Raw genomic sequence first — 20,353 nt, forward strand, 5'->3', positions numbered from 1 at the left:
TTAAATTACAGCCATTTCACAAAATTGCAAACAAAAACTGTAAAAATACAGAATAGATTTTGCGGTCAAAATTAATGAAATTATCATACAGCATCACTGTTGATAAATGCTTATTAAACCTTATTTTAATATAAGGGGTTTGGGTTGCTAAAACAATGCAATTACTCCCGAGTTTGAATAAATACATAAATACGCTTTAACTTCCTGTTTGCCCTCATGGTCTGGTGGTAGAACGTACTCGGTTACCTAACGTAACCTCGGTTCTCTCTAGAACAGGGAACGAGTATTGCGTAAGTTGCTTACGCTACGGGTAAAGTTGTCTTTTCTCGAGATCTGAAGCCAAAAATTATCCTTAATTTTGTATTTATTGTCAACGCAGTGCGGCAGCCAGCAGACCATAGCAGGCTGTATAAGCGTGCTCATTGGCTGACCTGCGGCAACTGCAGCAGCCTATCGGTGAGCCCTGCGTGACGTCACGCCAAATGAGGGCGCTTCGCGCCCTTCACGCGTCACAGCCCGCCAGAATGGGTGTGGCTAGCGTGTATAAAAGAGGGGCTCACAGACTGGAAATCTGGTTTTCATAGACTGAAGCGAATAAGCTCGTGGCACGACACGGCAGGTTACGCAATACTCGTTCCCTCTTCTAGAGAGAACCGAGGTTACGTTAGGTAACCGAGTACGTTCTCTTACGAGAGGTTCTCTCGTATTGCGTAAGTTGCTTACACTACGGGAACCCCTTGTCAACGCCGTGCGCGCCGAGCATCCACTGCATGAGTCCCAGGACAGTCCGGGGAACACAACATGCGGGAACAGGCGGCCAGCAACGCTGGCCAGCACATGTAATAAGCACTTCATAGGAACACAGAGCGGCTCTGCCGGTCTATGTGAAACTTTTGGGGAAAGGCGGCCAGCAGCGCGGGCCAGTACAGTACATAAGCACATCATGGGGAGAATAAAGAGCGGCTCCGCCGGTCTATGTATAGAAAGTATCAACCCTTAGCGCAGCTGTGTGCAGAATAGGTGGCCAGCAACGCGGGCCAGCACAAGTGCACAGGCGCACAGCGGGGAAAAATACAGAGCGGCTCCGCCGGTCTGTGTATAGAGAATCTCACCCTTTAATGCAGCTCACCAGAAGAGCTAGCAGTACATGAGAGTAGTCTGCACATGAACAAATGGGCAGAATGTACATATCACTCATACTGATAACAGTTTAGTCTGCAAGGCGGGAACTTCCAGGTTATAAAATCTCACGAATGTAGAGGGGGAGGTCCAGCCTGCCGCCATACAAATGTCGTGAATAGAAATCCCGCTGGACCAAGCCCACGATGAGGCCATGCCTCTAGTGGAGTGGGCTCTAATGCCCATAGGGCACTGCAGGTGTTTGGACGCATAAGCTGCTGCGATAGCGTCCACTATCCATCTGGACAGGCTATGTTTCGAGGCAGCGAGACCTTTAGTGCGCCCACCAAACGAAACAAAGAGCTGCTCAGAACGCCTGAAGGCGGCGGAGCGTGTGATGTAAGCTCTCAGGTTATCACTGTCCTCGCTAATCGGATGCTGGCAGAGCCAATAGGGAGATGATCTGCGCCCTAAAGGGAGTGCCAATCGCCTTGGGGATGTAACCGTTCGTTTGAGGATGACTTTGGAGTCATTTGGTCCAAACTCGAGACATGTGGGGCTAACGGATAGCGCGTGTAGGTCCCCCACATGTTTCACTGATAACAGAGCTATCAGAAAAACGGTTTTGAGCGAGAGGTATTTCAGATCCACAGATTCTAACGGCTCAAAGGGAAAAGCTTTCAGGGCCTCTAGGACCAAAGAAAGATCCCACATAGGAACCGAAGGTGGCCGCGGGGGGTTCATCCTCCTGGCTCCTCTAAGGAAGCGGATGATGAGCTCGTTCCTTCCTATCGCACGGCTGCGCGTCGTCTCCGCGAACGCTGCAATAGCGGCGACATACACTTTGAGCGTGGAAGGGGACCTGCCCTTGTCCAACAGCTCTTGCAGGAAGGAGAGCACCCACGAAACCCCACACGTGCGTGGATCCAGGCTCTTAGTAGCGCACCATTTGGAGAACACTGACCATTTAGACGCGTAGAGTCTTCTCGTAGAAGGAGCTCTAGACTGCGTGATCGTGTTCACGACCCCTTCTGGCAGATCAACGGGTATCCGTTGATTATTACACGCATGCAGAGACCAGCGCTCTGGATGGGGATGCCAAATTGATCCACCGGCTTGAGAGAGAAGATCTCTCCTCACCGGGATCGGCCATGGGGCTGAGTGCGACAGCCTCACAAGCTCTGGGTACCAAATCTGGTTCTCCCATCGCGGGGCTATGAGGAGCACTGAATGGCACGTTTCCCTGATCCTCTTGATTACCTGTGGTAACAGCGAGATCGGAGGGAAAGCGTACAGCGGGCAGCTGGGCCAGGTTTCTAAAGGGACTGACAGAGTAATGCTTTGAAGGCTCATATGTTTAGACGCTCATAATACTCGCGCGAGGGTGCGAGAGGCGGGTTCGCTTTCTGTAAGTAAGAAAGCTGGCCGCGAACTCGGAGAACTTTTTATCTGCCGCCAGAGCCAGGATTCGAACACGGGTCTCTGGCGTGAAGGCCTAAGGTTTTGCCACTGAGCCACAGGGGAAATCACATAAGCTCTTGGTCAGCGTGAGCATATAAAGAGCGTCATCATGTCTGTGTCGGCGTTTGTTTGCAGGCGTGCATGTATTATAACAGGCTCATTTACTGCAATATTAATATTTCCAGCCGCCTGAACTTGAGAGGGGACTGAGAAATGTGTGAGAAGTGGAGGTTGGTCCGGCCTCGGTGGGACTAACAACACTCTCTCTCCTCCTTTCGCCGGTGAGTGAGGCACGCAGGGTGCTGAACATTGCTCGTGACCGTTCGCTCTGACCTCCCTTGTGAACAGCGCAGTTTGCGCGGCATAGACAAAGGGAGAGAGCGCGGGAAAAAGTTTGTGATAGGCGAATAGCCAGAGAGCATCAACATGACTTGCGTAGGCGTTTATTTGCAGGTGTACATGTACTATAACAGGCTCGCTTACTGCAATATTGATGTTTCGAGCCGCCTGGGACTAAAACACTCTTTCCTCTTTTCGCCGGTGAGTGACGCACGCGAACAGGTGCGAGGGCGGGTTAGCTTGCTTGTAACATAAAGAAGCCAGCCCCGTGACCGTCCGCTTCTGACATCCCATGTGAATGGCGCAGTTTGCGCAGTTCAAAACAAAGGGAGAGAGAGCGGGAAGAGGCGTCATCATGTTTTGCGTCGGCGTTCGTTTGCAGATGTGCATGTATTATGACAGGCTCATTTACTGCAATATAGACATTTCCAGTCGCCTGAACTTGAGAGGGGACTGAAAAAAAGTGTGAGAAATGGAGCATAGTCCGGCCTCTCTTTCCTCCTTTCGTCGGGAGTGACGCGCGCGACCGGGGCGCGAGGGCAGGGTAGCTTTCTTGTAACGTAAAGAAAACTAGCCCCGTGACCGTCCGCTTCTGTCATCCCTTGTGAGCGGCGCAGTTTGCGCGGCTCGAACAGAGGGAGAGAGCGTTTTCGGGCGGTGCTTCTTCTTGCGCGGCCCGTCTCGACCCAGGCAGAGAGCGCAGATAACGTGGCGGTCTCCGTCGCTGAGTGGGGCTCGCAAGAGCCACGGAAATTGCGAGGCATTTTTAGAAAAACGCCTCGCGCTCTTTTAGAAAGTGTGTGTCGCGGTGGCGAGCACACACACAGAAAGCAATAAGCAATATGCAATAAAGGATATTGGATATTGTCGCCAGGATAGCGTAGCAGGCACGGATGGCTGAAGGCGGCGAAGACGGCCGGCTTCCTCAGATGCTTCCTGGGCTTGCTGGTTGCTCTTTTCAACGGCGGCGGCTCCCCAGATCCAGCGATGCGTAGAGCTTCGCTGAAGACATGAAAATCAGATTTCCAGCCTGTGAGCCCCTCTTTTATACATGCTAGCCACACCCATTCTGGCGGGCTGTGACGCGTGAAGGGCGCGACGTCACGCAGGGCTAACCGATAGGCTGCTGCAGTTGCCGCAGGTCAGCCAATGAGCACGCTTATACAGCCTGCTATGGTCTGCTGGCTGCCGCACTGCGTTGACAATAAATACAAAATTAAGGAACATTTTTGGCTTCAGATCTCGAGAAAAGACAACTTTACCCGTAGCGTAAGCAACTTACGCAATACGAGAGAACCTCTCGTAAGAGAACTTTTGTTAAGCGTATCAGAGGTTCTAGGTTCTAATCCGCCCTCGTATAGGTTTTTTTCTCCTTCTCATTAAAACCAAAGATGTTCATCAGTGATTGTATATCAAGAGCAGTGACATGTTTGTGTGCATTTTGTTTTGTGATTTCACCTAAACGAATAGAGAGTCTGATAACAGCGACAACGTACACAACGAACACTCAGCATGATTTCAAAAACAACACATTCCAGGACCATATCGGCAATTATTTAACAAATGAAATGAATATTCTGCTAGTCAACTGATGTTTCGAAAAGTGGTGGGGACAATATTGACATGTCCCACCCACAAATTACTAGTGGTCGACCGATATATCGCCATGGCTGATATATTTGCCGATATTTGGCATTTTTTAAGTATTGGCATTGGCCGATAAGTTTTTCTGTTTGGCTGATGTGTTGAAAGTGGAACTTTTATTTGGACGCCACACCGGACTTTTATTTTGACAGCGCTGAAAACACCAGCTCTGAGAACGGAGTATAAGTGGGCGAATTGTGACGCAGCATATAACTAATAAAGACTCCATCTTCATTAGTCCATCTACTTATTCTACGCCCTAAAAGTATGTACTCTTTTTGTGAAAAAAAAAAGTTAATACTTTTGAGTGTGTAGTAAAAGAGTAGGCAAGCTTTGGGACATACTACTTCGTCATCTTTAATGGACAGCTCTGTCGCTTAGTTGCGTGCATCCTGTCACCATAAACTGCCCTGTCAATCATCTTGTCACAGTTAAAATCCTCCATTCAATCTAATTTAATTTCCTACCGTTTCGGAGAGAAATGTTGTAGCACATTGATCTGCCAGTCGTGGGTGTTTCATGCGGAGACTCTCCTCATGTGTTTGCAATTTGAATATAATGATGCATTTAAAAGTTCAGCATGCTGCTGCAGATGAAATATAATGTGGACAACATTGAATAAATACATTTTACGTCAGGTTAGATACTGATAATTAATCACTCAAACCCCTTTATGTAAACCTCTCTACATAAGCTCCGGACTCGTTTTTTAACACTTTTTGCTTGTGTTTGTAGTTCTCGAATCCTCGTCCAACGTGCAATGTGTTGTGGGCAATATTAGCCATTAGAGTGTTCAAGGATCTGCACTTCGGATTCTGACCGGAAAAAGTTACTAACCTAACCAGAGTTAGTCGAATCCATCTGTCAGATATTCTGAAGTGTAGTGCATATTTGTAGTTTAACATTAAAGCTTAAACTTTACTATTAAAGCTAACTTTAAGCATAAGTACATTATGTAAATCTTAGTTAAGTGGGTCAAATAAGCCTTTTAGAGTTCAACAAATTTTCATTTACAATTGCTACTAATTGCAACTACAATACATTCTCATTTAATTGTAAATAACAAGCAGTTAAGTGTCTTAAAACATTGCATTATTTTTTTTGCATCTTTACAAAGAACTGAATGTTGTTAGTAACTGTTCAATACATACATTTTTCCCTGGCAGTGTTTTAAGTGTGCTAAAGACTTACACCCTCTGCTGGAGGTAAACCTCACGGGTTGCTACGCGGTCTACAAATCTAAACACAGCAAGAAGATGCAGCACGAGCTGAAGGTGGTGGCCGGTACTGACACAGTCATCTTGGGCTTCCAGAGCAGCACGCAGGCCGAAGAGTGGAGGAAGGTCTGACCAAGTCTAAACTTAGACTTACATTCTCATTAAACTTAAAGTTCCAATGAAACAGAAGTAACGACAGATCTTTTCCTCTATATTGTGACGTACACTCACCGGACACTTTATTAGGTACACCGATTCAACTGCTTGTAAACGCAAATATCTAATCATCTAATCACATGGCAGCAACTCAGTGCATTTAGGTATGTAGACATGGTCAAGATGATCTGATGAAGTTCAAAACTGAGCATCAGAATGGGGAAGAAAGGTGATTTAAGCGACTTTGAATGTGGCTTTAAGTGACTTTGAATGGTTGTTTGTGGCAGATGGGCTGGTCTGAGTATTTCAGAAACTGATCTACTGGGATTTTCACAAACAACTATCTCTAGGGTTTACAGAGAATGGTCCGAAAAGATAAAATATCTTTACCAGTAGGTGGCAGTTCTGTGTGTGAAAAGGCCTTGTTGATGCCAGAGGTCAGAGGAGAATGGCCAGACTGGTTCGAGCTGATAGAAAGGCAACAGTAACTCAAATAGCCACTCGTTACAACTGAGGTCTGCAGAAGAGCATCTCTGAACAGACAACATGTCGAATCTTGAAGCAGATTGGCTACAGCATCAGAAGACACATACTGGGTGCCACTCCTGTCAGCCAAGAACAGGAAACCGTGGCTAAAATTTGCACAGGCTCATCAAAATAGGACAATAAAAGATTGGAAAAACGCCACCTGGTCTGTTGAGTCTCAATTTCTGCTTTAACATTCAGATTGTAGGGTCAGAATTTGGCCTAAACAACATGAAAGCATGGACTAATTCTGCCTTGTATTAATGGTTTAGGCTGGTGGTGTAATGGTTTGGGGGATATTTCCTTGGAAAACTTTGGGCCCCTTTAGTACCAATTTTAAATGCCACAGCCTAGCTTAGGATTGTTGCTGATCATGTCCATCCCTTGATAACCACAGTGTACCTATCTTCTAAAAGCTGCTTCCTGCAGGATAACCTGCCATGTCACAAAGCTCAAATCATCTTAAACTAGTTTCTTGAACATGACAATGAGTTCACTCTGTCTCCTCTCCACCAGTAAACTGGTGTGTGGTGGAAGTTCTGGTGCACTATGGCTGCCATCGCATCATCCAGGTGTATGCAGCACATTGGTGGTGGTTGAGGAGATTCCCCCCTTCCATGTAAAGAGCTTTGAGTCCAGAGAAAAGCCCAAAATAAATGTAACAAATTATTATTATTCACTAAACTTAAATGGCCTCCACAGTCACCAGATCTTAATCCAATAGAGCACCTTTGGTATGTGGTGTAACGGGAGATTCATGTCATGGATGTGCAGCCGACAAATCTACTGCAACTGCGTGATGCTGTCATGCCAATATGGACCAAAATCTCTGAGGAATATTTCCAGCACTTTGTTGAATCTATGCCACGAAAAATTAAGGCAGTTCTGAAGGCAAAAGGGGGTCCAACCCGGTACTAGCAAGGTGTACCTAATAAAGTGGTCGGTGAGTGTACATCCAAAGACCAAATGTAGGGCGATGTGGCCGTTGCACTCAAAAGTGAAGGCAGATGAATGTGAGGGTGGGGTTTAAGCAAACGAAGTGATTGCAGACCCTGCATACATCACCAGAGAGATGTCTGTCATTTCATTGGAAGATCCAGTTATGATGTTTTGATTAAACATTACGAGGTCAAAAGTTTTTAAAAAATTAAACATGCATGGATGAATTGTTCACAATAAGATCAACTAGATGCATTTTGAAAATACATAGGGTGAGTTTTCATTTTATGCCAACTTTAAACTGTAACTTTAACTAACTTGTTTTCTGTTTGCCTCATTTGTAGATTATAGAAGAAGTGAGCGGCTCCTCTTATTATGAGCCTGAATCCCAAAGCTCCTCATCCATCCTGAGGAGCGAGAGGCTGGACTCTTGCAGGGTAAATCACACATACTCACTGACACCATGCCAGTTCCTGCTCTCTATGTTAATGACATTATCAATGTGATGGACACAGCAAGAGAGTAACAGCATAACTTCATTTCTCTGAAAGAGATGTTACTGAATTAGCTTGGTGGTTATTCATCTGGAGACCTTTCCCTTACGTCCATTCCAGAGTCTCTTTCATGAATGTTCTGCTGGCTTGAGCCATGAACTAAACTGATTAGCAAAGTCTTGTGTTCCATCTTAAGCCAATTTGTAGATAAAGGACTGACTTACCTGTGTTGGAGAATATGTTGTACTTGCTTATGTCAATTAGCGAGTTCTTACAATCTCTCTTTCTCGCTGTAGTCAAGTACTGTCCTCCATACAGACTCGGATGAAGAGAAAATCTCAAGTCTTCCGTCTGCAATTAGCAGTGTGGAGATTAAAGACAAAGACAGAGGTGAGCAGACACACTTGTGTTTGGACACACACAGGAGTTAGTTGGATGATGAAAAGGGGGTGTTTCGTACCATAATGGAACCAAGTGTTTGGAGGAAAAGGGTTTAAAAATGAGAGAGCTTCTCTGCATCCAAAATCACACACAAAAACAGTATGTGAGATGAGAAATGACTATGATACTATGAATATCCCTAAAAGCTTGATTCTTTCTGCAGCAGTATTACGGACGGGTTAAATATAAGTAATATTTGTCTATATTATGTAACATACGTTGCCTTTAATCCAAAATGTTCATTAACTTTAGCATTGAGTGATATTTCAAAGTGCTTTCTGTCATTTTGACAGATAAAAAATATTCTATTTTCCTGCTTTAGAAGCATTCCAGTACACACTGCTAATAGGGATTAGAAGTGAAAAGGGGTGACAATTATATTTTAAATCATTCATGTGAAAACAAACCTGGAAAGAGACATGAGGATTTGGGGAGAAAACGAGAGATTGTTAGTGCATTCAGGTAAATCATTTGTACATGGGATATTTCGTACAGTAAACCAGGAGAACAGACCACAAATGCGCAGTATATGTTGTCTTTTTTCAGCGGAATGCAAATAAAAAAAAAAGAAAAGAATCATGAGGAAAAGATATGCCACAGATATTCTTGTGATACCATATCACATTAAAATTCCAAGCGTTACGTTCTTCTGACGTCTGAAAATAAAACATGAAGGATAATTGACAGCTCATTCAGTCAAACTGGCTGATAAGGATTGTAGCATAACCTTATTATTTGAAATGATTTGTTTCAGTCTTTTTGAGTGGAAGTTCCCCGAACCCAAAGTTCCTCCCATAATTCAAATCGCAGTAGGCTTGTAGGAAAAAGGTGGATATAGTAGGCCGAGAAGTAATTACTAATTCAAAAGAAGTACCCACTTTCAGCCCTTGAAAGTCCCTATCAAGGAACATCAATTGGCGATCATATTTGCAACACTTCCGGGCAGCTTTTCCGGCCGTTCAAAACCAACTCCTACCTGCTTAAATGGAGAAATACTGAGATCTCAAAAACAGTTAGCTGAACTAACATATATCATATTTCAAATCAGAAATGAAATATGACATTAACGGTCTAATAAATATTGTTTCTTATGCTCAAATAGCATTAAAAAAGTGCACATTTCAGGTTATTTCAGCCAATGCGGTTGTCTCAGGATATTGTCTTCTGTGGTAACCTGAGCTTCTAATGGCCACTGCTGTGATGCAGTGACATTACCAATTGGCGATTAACTGTTATATTTTGAAGGCAAGACTTATTCCACCACATTGCGTGTTGCAATTTTTCCAATTTATAGTAATATGAGTGGACTGTCTTGGTAAATAAACAATCTTTGGCTTGGTGATGTCAGCCATAAAGGAAAGTTGTTTCAGAGGGGGGTCAAGTTATTACATTTTGATTGCCCATTCATTCAACAACCGTTTCATTCGGATTTACTTCGCATTGAGGAAGAAAATATCTTCGCTACTTCCGTTACATCACGACTTTATGCATGCCAGCCTACCAAGGTTGCGATGTGTTATTACATTTTGATGTAAAATTGAATAAAGTGCACTGATGAATCATTCACCAGAAAATGTCAAGTCAAGTCAAGTCACCTTTATTAATATAGCTCTTTTTACAATACAGATTGTTGCAAAGAAGCTTTACAATGATAACAGGAAATTAATGCAACAAAGATTGTTTTGGTTGTACAACAGCTCTAGAAGAAATTCATTATCCGGTTTAAGTACCGGTAAGTTCAGCGTTGATTCATTTCCATTGTAATAATCATTAGTTATTAATTTAGGGGCCGTTTACACAACATCGTTTTCAATTGAAAAGAGAAAAGCTTTAATGCGTTATGGCCGTTCACTTACACGACAACGGCGTTTTGGTGGCCTGAGAACGCAAATTTTGAAACAGGTTTCAAAGTGCAAGTTTTTGAAAATGAAACTGTTATCATGTAAAAATTGTATCGTGTAAGAATGTAAATGGGGTCGGTTTTGATTTCATTGTTTAATGTCAGCATTTCCCACAGTTCTTTGTTGTCGTTCCGTAACCTAATGCTGTTTCTAATTAAAGAAGCCTACCAATAACATATGCTTTATACCCATTATGTGGAGAAGGTCTGCATACGTTGCATCTGAGCTAACCCTTCTATTAGCACAACTGTGCCATTGTTCACTCGTTTTGGTGTTATTCATTAGGGGCTAAATTCACTGCATGCCGTACAGGACACAGGCTGGGTGTTTTCCACACTGTGTCATTGTCTGTGGATGGATTCCTGTGAGATTTTATTGTCACCTTTGACATTGGGGTGACAACCACAGCAGTGAACTCAGCAGTGTTTTAAATATTTGGGTGAACTTTCTGATAGTGGCTCAGCATTTATGTAAGCAGAGCATGTATTTGTTTATGAAGGAAACAGGAAAAGCTATTTATTTTATAAAAGAAATAAGCTAATTCGATTTTGGGGAAGATCAAAAGTTTAGTTGAAACTTAGAAGTGGCACCGACTCACCACTGAGTAATGTTTTAATGTTTTGTTATTGGAAACGTGCGCTCACTGATTAGAGACATGTAGATGTCTACTTCACGTGTCTCCACAAACAACTTGGAAGGGAAACTTTCATACAAGTTTATTTGTTTATTTGTGTTTGTACAAGCATACTTTGATTATAGACTCGGACGTTTATTTTATGCTAAAGTGTGTAATTTCTGCACCCCTAGCAAACAGGATGACAAAAAATGTTTGAATTGTTTTCAAGCATGTTCTTCTGATCACTCCCCCCATCTGCAGTTGGTTGGGAAACAGACAGAACCACCTCAAACATACATCACTGGTTGAGCCAATGTGTTGTGCTAGTCAGGAGTATGGAAGTAAAATAATGTCAAATGTTTTTGAAACAAAAAGCCTGTTGAATTGCACTACTTGAAAAAAAAATAGGCATTGCATTAACCATGCTTGCATTTGAATGCATTGTATTTTTAGGGCTTGCATTTTTATGGCCTGAAATTCAACATGGTTGAATATTTAAGCTGTGAATATTTCAATTAAAAACATTTCAAACACATTTTCATTATTAAAAATTCAATAATCCATATTCACCTTTCATATTTCACTTCCAAAATATTCAAACTATACTAATTCAAATTCGACAGTAAATTCAAAGGAACTGCAGGAAAAGCAGTAGATTACCGAGATACTCTCCATCTGCTGTTAGTCAACCTCACCAGCAGATGGTGCAAAATCGCTTGTTGTTGACGAAGACAGAGCAACAGTTAGAGCAAGCCATTCATTCATAAAATGAAAATGATTATCTGTGTCAGTATATGCTGAAAAGATGATAAAGACACAAAAGGTGTGTTTATGTTTCATTCAATAACTTCATTGTTACTTTCCCTGTGTAGCCTACATGTCATCAGCTTTCTCTACCTACATGAACAGGATTATAATTAGGATTGATAAAAGCGTCTGCTAAATAAATGACTAAATGCAGCCTAATAAATGTAAAATTGGCTTGACATTGGACATTAGCACATTTAGGGACCGTCTCAAAATTTGCATACAACATTGGCATACACGTTTCTAACTTCAATAGCAAACTTTAATTTATTTGAATAAATATAAAAAATCCAAAGGGTGCGCATTATGCCTGACACTACATGAACAATTTACAGTTGGTTTTATGGTTTTATGACTGTAAGTCGTTCTAGAAAATGCTATTGAAGTTAGAAACGTGTATACCAAAGTCGTATACACTTTAGAGACGGTCCCTAAATGTGCGAATGTCCAACGTCAAGCCAACTTTATGCCAATGTATCACTGGGAAATGCTCATCATTAAACTTTGCGCGTTATTCTGATTCCATCTGCTTGCCTGGGAGTTTGGTCTTTTATATCACTGTAATTAGTCCATTAAGCTACGTTAAGCATTTTATATGTCCAGCAGGGGAATCCTGAAGTATTGAGGGAAACCCTAATAGCTTGCATGCAGCACATCGCCACAATATAAAGTTAAGGCCACTAAACAACCAAGAGAAATATATGTCAACCTCAAAAATTTAACATTTGATCTGTATATCCTGTATATCTGATTATAATAACATTATAATCTTGTTCACGGTAGAGAAAGATGCTTGTAGGCTACACAGGGAAAGTAACCATGAAGACACTGAATTTAACATAAAACCGCCTTCATAATAATCACAAATACACTTACATTGCTGTAAATGAGTTTTATGAATGAATGACTTGTTCTAACTGTTGCTGGTCTTCGTCACAATACGCGCTTTTGCACCACCTGCTGGTGAGGTCGACTAACAGCAGATGGAGAGTATGCTCGGTAATCTACTGCTTTTCCTGCAGTTCCGTTGAATTTACTGTCGAATTTGAACCACTGAATTTGTGGAAGCGAATTTGCAAAGTGAAATAAAATGGACCGAAAATTGCCTGTTGAATATTATAGGTTGTATTTTTAAACAGTTTGAATATTTTGGAAGTGAAATATGAAAGGTGAATATGATGTTGAATTTCAGGCCATAAAAATGCAAGCCCTAAAAATACAATGCATTAAAATGCAAGCATGGTTAATGCAATGCCTATTTTTTTTTCAAGTAGTGCAATTCAACAGGCTTTTTGTTTCAAAAACATTTGACATTATTTTACTTCCATACAGGAGGCTTAAACAATTCTTATTGATACAAAGTTTCGATTCCAATAAGGTAAAAAAAAAAAAAAAACGCACAATAAGTGGGCGGGCAATATGCTAATGTTTCGTCTTGACATCACAACGAAACGGCTTATGACTCGTTTGAAAACCGATTAATTTCATTGACTCTTACTTTTGAAAGACAATAACTTTATGTACATTGCACTTTCAGATTTAAAACTTTGCAGTATGTTTTCATTCACTAGGTTACACACTACATGAAAGGTAATTTTCAAAAATCCATAATAAGGGCACTTTAAAATAATTCAAATTCAATAAGTCAATCAAAAGATCAAGTATATCATAAGAACAAGTATAGGGCAAATACATTAAGACTTTTCTGTGTACTTGTTTGTTACATAAAAAGTAGACTGAATGTATGCTATCATATTTCTTAAGTTTAAAAGAAGTATACAAATATCACACTAATAACCCTCTTTTTTGTAAGAGAGTGGCTTACTAATAGTTGTCTCTGCTTTTCAGCTGAAATAGTTTTTAAACATTGGTCAAATTAAACACGCCAATTTTAAGAACACCAGGCAACCAAGGTCACAATTTGAAATGTAATGAGCTACACACAAATATACCATGAACACAAATTATTATCAGGCACTGATAACGTGTATTAACTCTTTGTCCACTGTCCTCAGCGGCCTTCCTGAACGTGCTGATGAACTGTCAGTGGCAGAGTCTCTGGTGTCGGGTGGAGGACGGGGTTCTGAAGATGTATCGAGATGAGGAGTCAGAAGAGACCCCTCAGTACACGGTTCAGCTCAGAGGGAGTGAGGTCCGTCCCGGTCCGGATACAGCACATGCTTACCGCATTACTATCACACAGCACGGAGACCAGGTGGCTGTACTAGAGGTACAAAAATGATTGTATGCATTTTTTAAAATATTACTATTTAGTCATTTATTTAATTGATTTTTATTCCAGTTTTAGTTTTAGTCATTTATAGTAGAAATGGTAACACTTTATTTTACAGTTACCTTTTTACACTTGTTACATGTAGTTAGTATAGTAATAAATATAAATTATGCATAATTACATGCAACTAACCCTAAACCAAACCAAAGCCCAATCCTAACCCTAACCCTATAGTAAGTACATGTATTTAATTATTATTACACAGTACTTAAATGCATAATTACACTGTAAACACAGACATCTTAAAATAAAGTGTAAACGTAGATATTTCGTACATGGTACCATGGTAATGCCATGTTTTTTTTACACATGCCATGGTTTTAAACAATACCAAAAAGTACCATAGTGCTTTTATTGTTGTTGTTTTGCGCATGTACCTTATAAAATTACCACAGTATCACCATCTGATACCATCGCTGTACCATAGAACTGCAACAGTAGGCCTGCTTATGTAGGCCTACATAGACCTACAGTAGGGATATTTGAGCAAAGTAAATATGGGGCCCTATCATACACCCAGCACAATGCAACACCAGGTGCAAGTGTTTTTTGCTAGTTTCAGCCCGACGCAGTTATCATTTTCACGTCCTGCGCCACGTTGTTTAAATAGCAAATCCCTTTGTGCGCCCATGGGCTGCTGGTCTGAAAACGAGGTGTGTTCAGGTGCATTGTTGGCGCGTTGCTATTTTGAGGCAACTGAAATAGACTGAAATAGAATATTTTTTTGTTATTTAAAGAGCGCGTTAGTAAAGTGCGCCTATAGGCGGGTCCACAACGTACGTACACTTTGTCCCGTAGATGGTCTGCTTGCATGCTTTAACCTCGTGCACGAGCAGATCTGTTTCCTCACTAGAGAAGCGTTCAGTTTTTACGCTTGCAAATTCCGCCATATAAATAGCGAATCCGCCTTGGCACAAGCCCAACTGGCTTTTAAAGGGAATGGGAGATGAGACTCTGATTGGTTTATTGCACATTACGCCCAAAACATACCCATTCCTCATTAAGAGTATAGGGACAACCCTTGCGCCGGGTGCGCCGACCATTTTTCCCATCGTTAACCCCCTGAGGTCGGCTATCGCGCCGGCGCGATAGGCTCGTTTTTTTCCTTATCAGTGAAAACAAATAAATAAAATAAAATATTACTTTTTATCTTATATGCTTGTGTTATACATCAATCGATCCTGTTAAGTGTGTATTATTTTTGTGTATACTCACAATAAAAACAAAGTGTTGTGCTTTTCGCCAAATAAAGAAAAATAAACATGATGCGAGTTCTGCCTTCTCTCTGTCAGTGTAGTCCATTCTGAAACGCGTCCGAAAATGAACCATAACTCAGCGAATACTCAGTCAAACAGGCATACAGACACACAGGCATGAAGCTTGAATTCTCTTCTTTTAAATGAAGTAATTTATATAAAAAACAAAGATTCTCATCTTGTGAAATCTGCATTAAAAGAGAGCGATTCCAGTCGAGCTAATTAGAGCTCATTCAGATGTAATGTGACCCCGCCCACGGAGAGCGCACGCTATTCAAACGCAAATGTCTGAGGCAATCCACGCAAACTGTGAACGCCCACATCAGCTCGAGAAAACACATCAGATCATTGTACTTGTTTACACAGTCTCGCAGCGCTGTGAGGAATAATACTATAATGGAAAATTTACCTCAGAAGTACGAGGAGCAACAGATCCGAGGCTATGGAATAATGTAGTAAGTTTTTTTTTCATTCTCAAGTGCGGCGCGTATCTGTGCATGAATGAATGAATGAACGGCAGAGATGCCGCTGTTTACCACAACTGGCAAAAGACGGTTTAAATTTGAATCGTTTCTGTCTGTGAATGTTTCGCTTTTAGCAAACTGTATTGCTATAGGCTACTGAGTAAAAATCGAGTGAAATATGTTGAAATAAAATGTATTTGTATAAGCAACGTATTAAACTGCAAATTAACATTTCTATTTCTTATAATAAAAACGAAAGTTACTATGTTACAGACATATGAAAGACAACATTTCATTGATTAGTTTTGGATAGTTTATACATTTTTACTGTAAAATATCTGCCACCTCAAATAAGCTTTTGTTTGCCAATTTTTGCTCATATGTTAAATATAGTATGTTTTGTCAAAAATAATCAAATAATATGTTATAGTGTTTATTCCAATGTAGCCTAGGCTATATTCAAGTAATGAATCCTTAACTTTGAAATATGTATGATAAAATGTATACTTTAGTTTTTACAAAAAAAGATTACACTTGAATTGTTGTTGTAATTGTAACCTTTTTAATAAATAAAAAAATACAAGGTAGATGTAAACAAACTAATAAAAGGTAAATATAAGCCTTTTCTTTAAAATATTTTTTTATTGTGTTTTATTAGTGACAAATTTGGGGAGAGGATAAATATTCCAAAACTGAAAATACAGTATGAGAATTAACTGCACAATTACTAGACATGTTTTCCTTTTGATATTATAGGCCAATTTGCAAGCACAATTTGTGGAAAAAAAAAAAAAACACGAGATGCTTCCAACTGTTGCTCTTGCATTCTTTCTTGTGACACACCTGAATGAATGGTTCATTAAGAATGTGGGCCCCATTGTCTCCAGGTGCGAACCACTAAATATGCATGATCGTTGACGCCCACTCCGCATATTGCATTCCCAGACAGAAAGTGTTTTGCAAAATTTAAATCAATGCATTGTGTTATGTGAATGATTAGGCAGGATAATTTTCACATCATTTTGAAGAAAAAACTCTAGGCGATGACATCCATTAGTCAAAAGTCTTATTGACACATATTTAGAATGTGTTTTATGGCCTTATTTCAGAAACTTTAGTTTTTAGTTTTTTCAATAACCATGCATAAACATTATTCTCTCAAAAATACAAACATGTACATGCATGGTGCTCACATATGATGGTAGCCCTGTTTGTGCTATATAGAGTGAATTTACACCTTTGCCATTAATATGTTTATAAGCAACTGAAAAAAGCAAAAATGTCAGGGCATGTCAGAACATCTCAAGGACCCCAAAAACACCTTAGACCCCAGAGGGTTAAACTAGCCAAAGTGGATTCGGACATGCCCTAAGTGCACTTGCGCCGTACACTTTAGACCATGGGCTTAGATCCTTCAAATAGGGCCCATGGTCTATTTTGATTTCTTGTTGTTTTTAACTGTTATCACTGTGTTATGAATTATTGTAGATGTTATTTTATGTGTATGAATGTGCAGGCAAATTGTGCAGATGATAAAGAGCAGTGGGTTCAGCTCCTGCAGGATGGGAGTTCCACTGTAGCTGGTTCTCCATATCAACACACCAGCCACGAGTCACTGAGGTACACACATACTCACATGCTGTCTGTCTGCTGCCAGCATTCCATATGAACCAAGCATGAATCACTGAGCTACACACACACACACTCACAAAAGTACTCACATTCTTTCCGCATCCTCTTTCCATTCTTCTGTTTCCTCTGTTCCTCAGTGGTCTGAAAAGCCGCAAGTTCCCCACCTCAAACATGTACATGGACGACCCCTTTCAGCAGATGTGTGGTGGAATCCACTCTCAGCCCATCTATTCAAACTCATCCATACTAGAGCACATGGTACGGTCCAGCAGGGGGTGTTAAAAAGACCGTTAAAGAATGAAGTGCATGTGACCTATGTAACCAGAGTAAAAAAATAATAATAATTCTCTGATTTGAGCAAGCTGGTCAGTTTTGTTTGCAGTTTAGTGAAGTTACATATCACTAATTATGCAATGTGTTTAGGCATTTTTTTTTAAATCAACAAAATAAAATTGGTTGTACACTACCATTCAGAGGTTTGATGTCAGAAAGTTGCTTTAAAAAAAATAAAAAAATAGCACGAATGCTTTCAACTGATAAAAAGTAACGTTAAATACATTTATAGTGTTACAAAAGAGTACTATTTCAAATAAATGCTATTCTTTTGAACTTTCTATTCATCAAAGATGTTTTAAAAATGGATCATGGTTTCCACAAAATACTATAAAGCTAATGTTTTGAACATCGATAATAATAAGAAATGTTTCTTGAGCACCAAATCAGCATATTAGGAGGATTAGAATTAGAAGGATTTTTGAAGGATTTCTTAAACACTGGAGTAATGGCTGCTGAAAATACAGCTTTGCCATCACAGGAATAAATTACTTCTTAAAATATATTAAAACAGAAAAGAGTTATTTTAATTTGTAATTATATTCCACAATATTTTTGTTGTTACTGTATATTGATTAAATAAATGTTGCCTTGGTGAGCATAAGAGACTTGATGAGTGAGTGAGTACTGAGTACTGAAATGAGTACTGATCCCAAACTTGTGAATGATACTGTACGTGTTAACGCACAATTGGTACCGTGTTCATTAGCATCCGATATTACCGATTTTTTATTCTTTATCAGCATCAGTCAATAGTGGATATATATCAGCTGATACTCGTTATTTAATTGTGATGATCATTTTCTCAATGTTTTTACATTAAGATTACATTTATAGTCATCTAACAATCATTTAAAGTTATTATTTGAAAACAAATAACATTAATAATTTAATAACACTGTTAAATGTAATGTTAAGAAAATTTCAAAATGAAAATCCATTTTTCATACTGTTATTTATAATCTTGTGAAGCATTAAATTCACTTGTAGTTTCGTTTTTACTTTTGTATTGTTAATATTATTTATTTCAACAAAAAATAGTATAGAATTTTAATATCTGCCATTTATCAGCCCAATACCATGTGTGTGTGGGGTTGAAAAATAAGAGAGCTTGGTGACATCAGCCATAAAAAGGAAAATGATTTCAGAGCAAGTTATCACATTTTGATTAAAGATTACAACGACAAACATTATAATAACATGCGTTATTGCGTAATTGTTCACAATGTGCACTACGATAGTAATTAGGGTATATTTTGCCTTTTTTTTAATTCATGGACAGTCGTTGCTTGTTCACTGCTACTCTGACAAACTAACTTATACATCTGTTCCATCCATTTGTCAGTTTCAGAAACCCTACACTAGTGGAAATGGAGAATTGGTGTCATCCAAGGATTCTGCCAACTACAGCAATAATGAAATCTTCAGCAACCACAGTGAGTCAGTCATATTACTCCAGTCCTTAATCCTGAGTTGCACTTTTTAAGAAAGGAAACACATTAAGATTAAAATATACTGTACATTTATAGTTCTCAATCATTTTATCCCATTTTCTACTCTCATTACCAAATTGTTGTAAAAGTCATTTTAAAAACTGCTTTTACATTCATGGGATTTTTTTTCACTCTAACCTCATTGCTTTAAGCAGATCAGCATTGTCACATATAATCAGTCTTTCCAGGTCATTTTTCTCTCGTAAAAATCTTTAAGAATACATGAATGCATTTGGTCAATATGAGAGATGCAAATGGTTGGAAGTTAAATGTAGATCATAACTTCCAATCCATTTGTGATACAGGCGGTGGTCCAGGGCCCGTGAGATGGTCTGTAAATGGGTCCTAGACGACCGCCTGTATCGCCTATAGGACAGGCCCACTTGTGCACAAAACATATGATTAAGACGTGTATACAGCTCTCCTGTCCTAACCCATCACTCCCTCGTCAACGGCAAATACTTGACAATTCAGAGGCATCTGCTTTTAATTTGATTTGAACAGTACTAAATTATTTTATGGTGGCTGAAAGCTCAAAGCTCAACTTTCCATGCTCATGGTTTATGGATATGCATTAAATCCCAGAGCATAATTTTGTGCTTTTCACATGTTTTATTTGCTTAATAAGGCCAGTGTGACCTGTATAAATCACTTTAACATTACATTCTTAAGGAATGTTTAGATGCTCGGATCTTTTCTTGTGCAAATGGACATTAAGTGGTGTTTCTATTGACTTTGATCAGACTTCTTTGACTTTTATTAGATCGTGATTATGGACCGATTTACAGTGCTGTTTTTCTCAACCATGATACTTTTTTTCAGGATTCTTTGATGAGTAGAAAGTTCAAATGAACAGCATTTATTTGAAATAGAAATCTTTTGTAACATTATAAATCAATTGAATACATCTTTGTTACAAGTATTCATTTAAAAAAGAAACAACACTTTTACTTGCACTTAAAGTTTTGAATGGTAGTGTTGGAGCTGTGTTTAGAATACGTCAGTGTGTGAGCATGTGTTTTATAGTGTGTACTATAGGGCATGTGAGGTGAGGTTTAGACTCTGTGTTTCTGGACTGTCTCAGCAGAGGAAGGCAACACTCTTGTGCTCCCATTTTGGTAGGGATCAGTGGTTTTTCTCCCTTGTGGTTTTGGTCACAGTGCAGGGTTGTAGCATTGTGGCATGTGCGTGCACACACATCCTTTAAGATTCTTCAGTCAAAA

At 39.9% G+C, this 20,353-nt stretch overlaps 1 protein-coding gene across 2 annotated transcripts in view; it reads left to right on the plus strand.

The window, feature by feature from the left end:
* The window catches only part of LOC307174044 (actin filament-associated protein 1-like 2), an 85,304-nt gene that overhangs the window by 49,691 nt on the left and 15,260 nt on the right, over positions 1-20,353 (plus strand). For both annotated transcript variants that reach the window (XM_079897694.1, XM_079897695.1), the window contains exons 6-12: positions 5,730-5,906; positions 7,745-7,837; positions 8,191-8,284; positions 13,675-13,889; positions 17,189-17,292; positions 17,442-17,562; positions 18,983-19,073. In XM_079897694.1, the coding sequence (XP_079753820.1) occupies positions 5,730-5,906; positions 7,745-7,837; positions 8,191-8,284; positions 13,675-13,889; positions 17,189-17,292; positions 17,442-17,562; positions 18,983-19,073 (895 nt within the window). The remainder of the gene's footprint in view (positions 1-5,729; positions 5,907-7,744; positions 7,838-8,190; positions 8,285-13,674; positions 13,890-17,188; positions 17,293-17,441; positions 17,563-18,982; positions 19,074-20,353) is intronic.

Source organism: Squalius cephalus (genome assembly GCF_949319135.1).
Source record: "Squalius cephalus genome assembly, chromosome: 16".
Taxonomy (NCBI): domain Eukaryota; kingdom Metazoa; phylum Chordata; class Actinopteri; order Cypriniformes; family Leuciscidae; genus Squalius; species Squalius cephalus.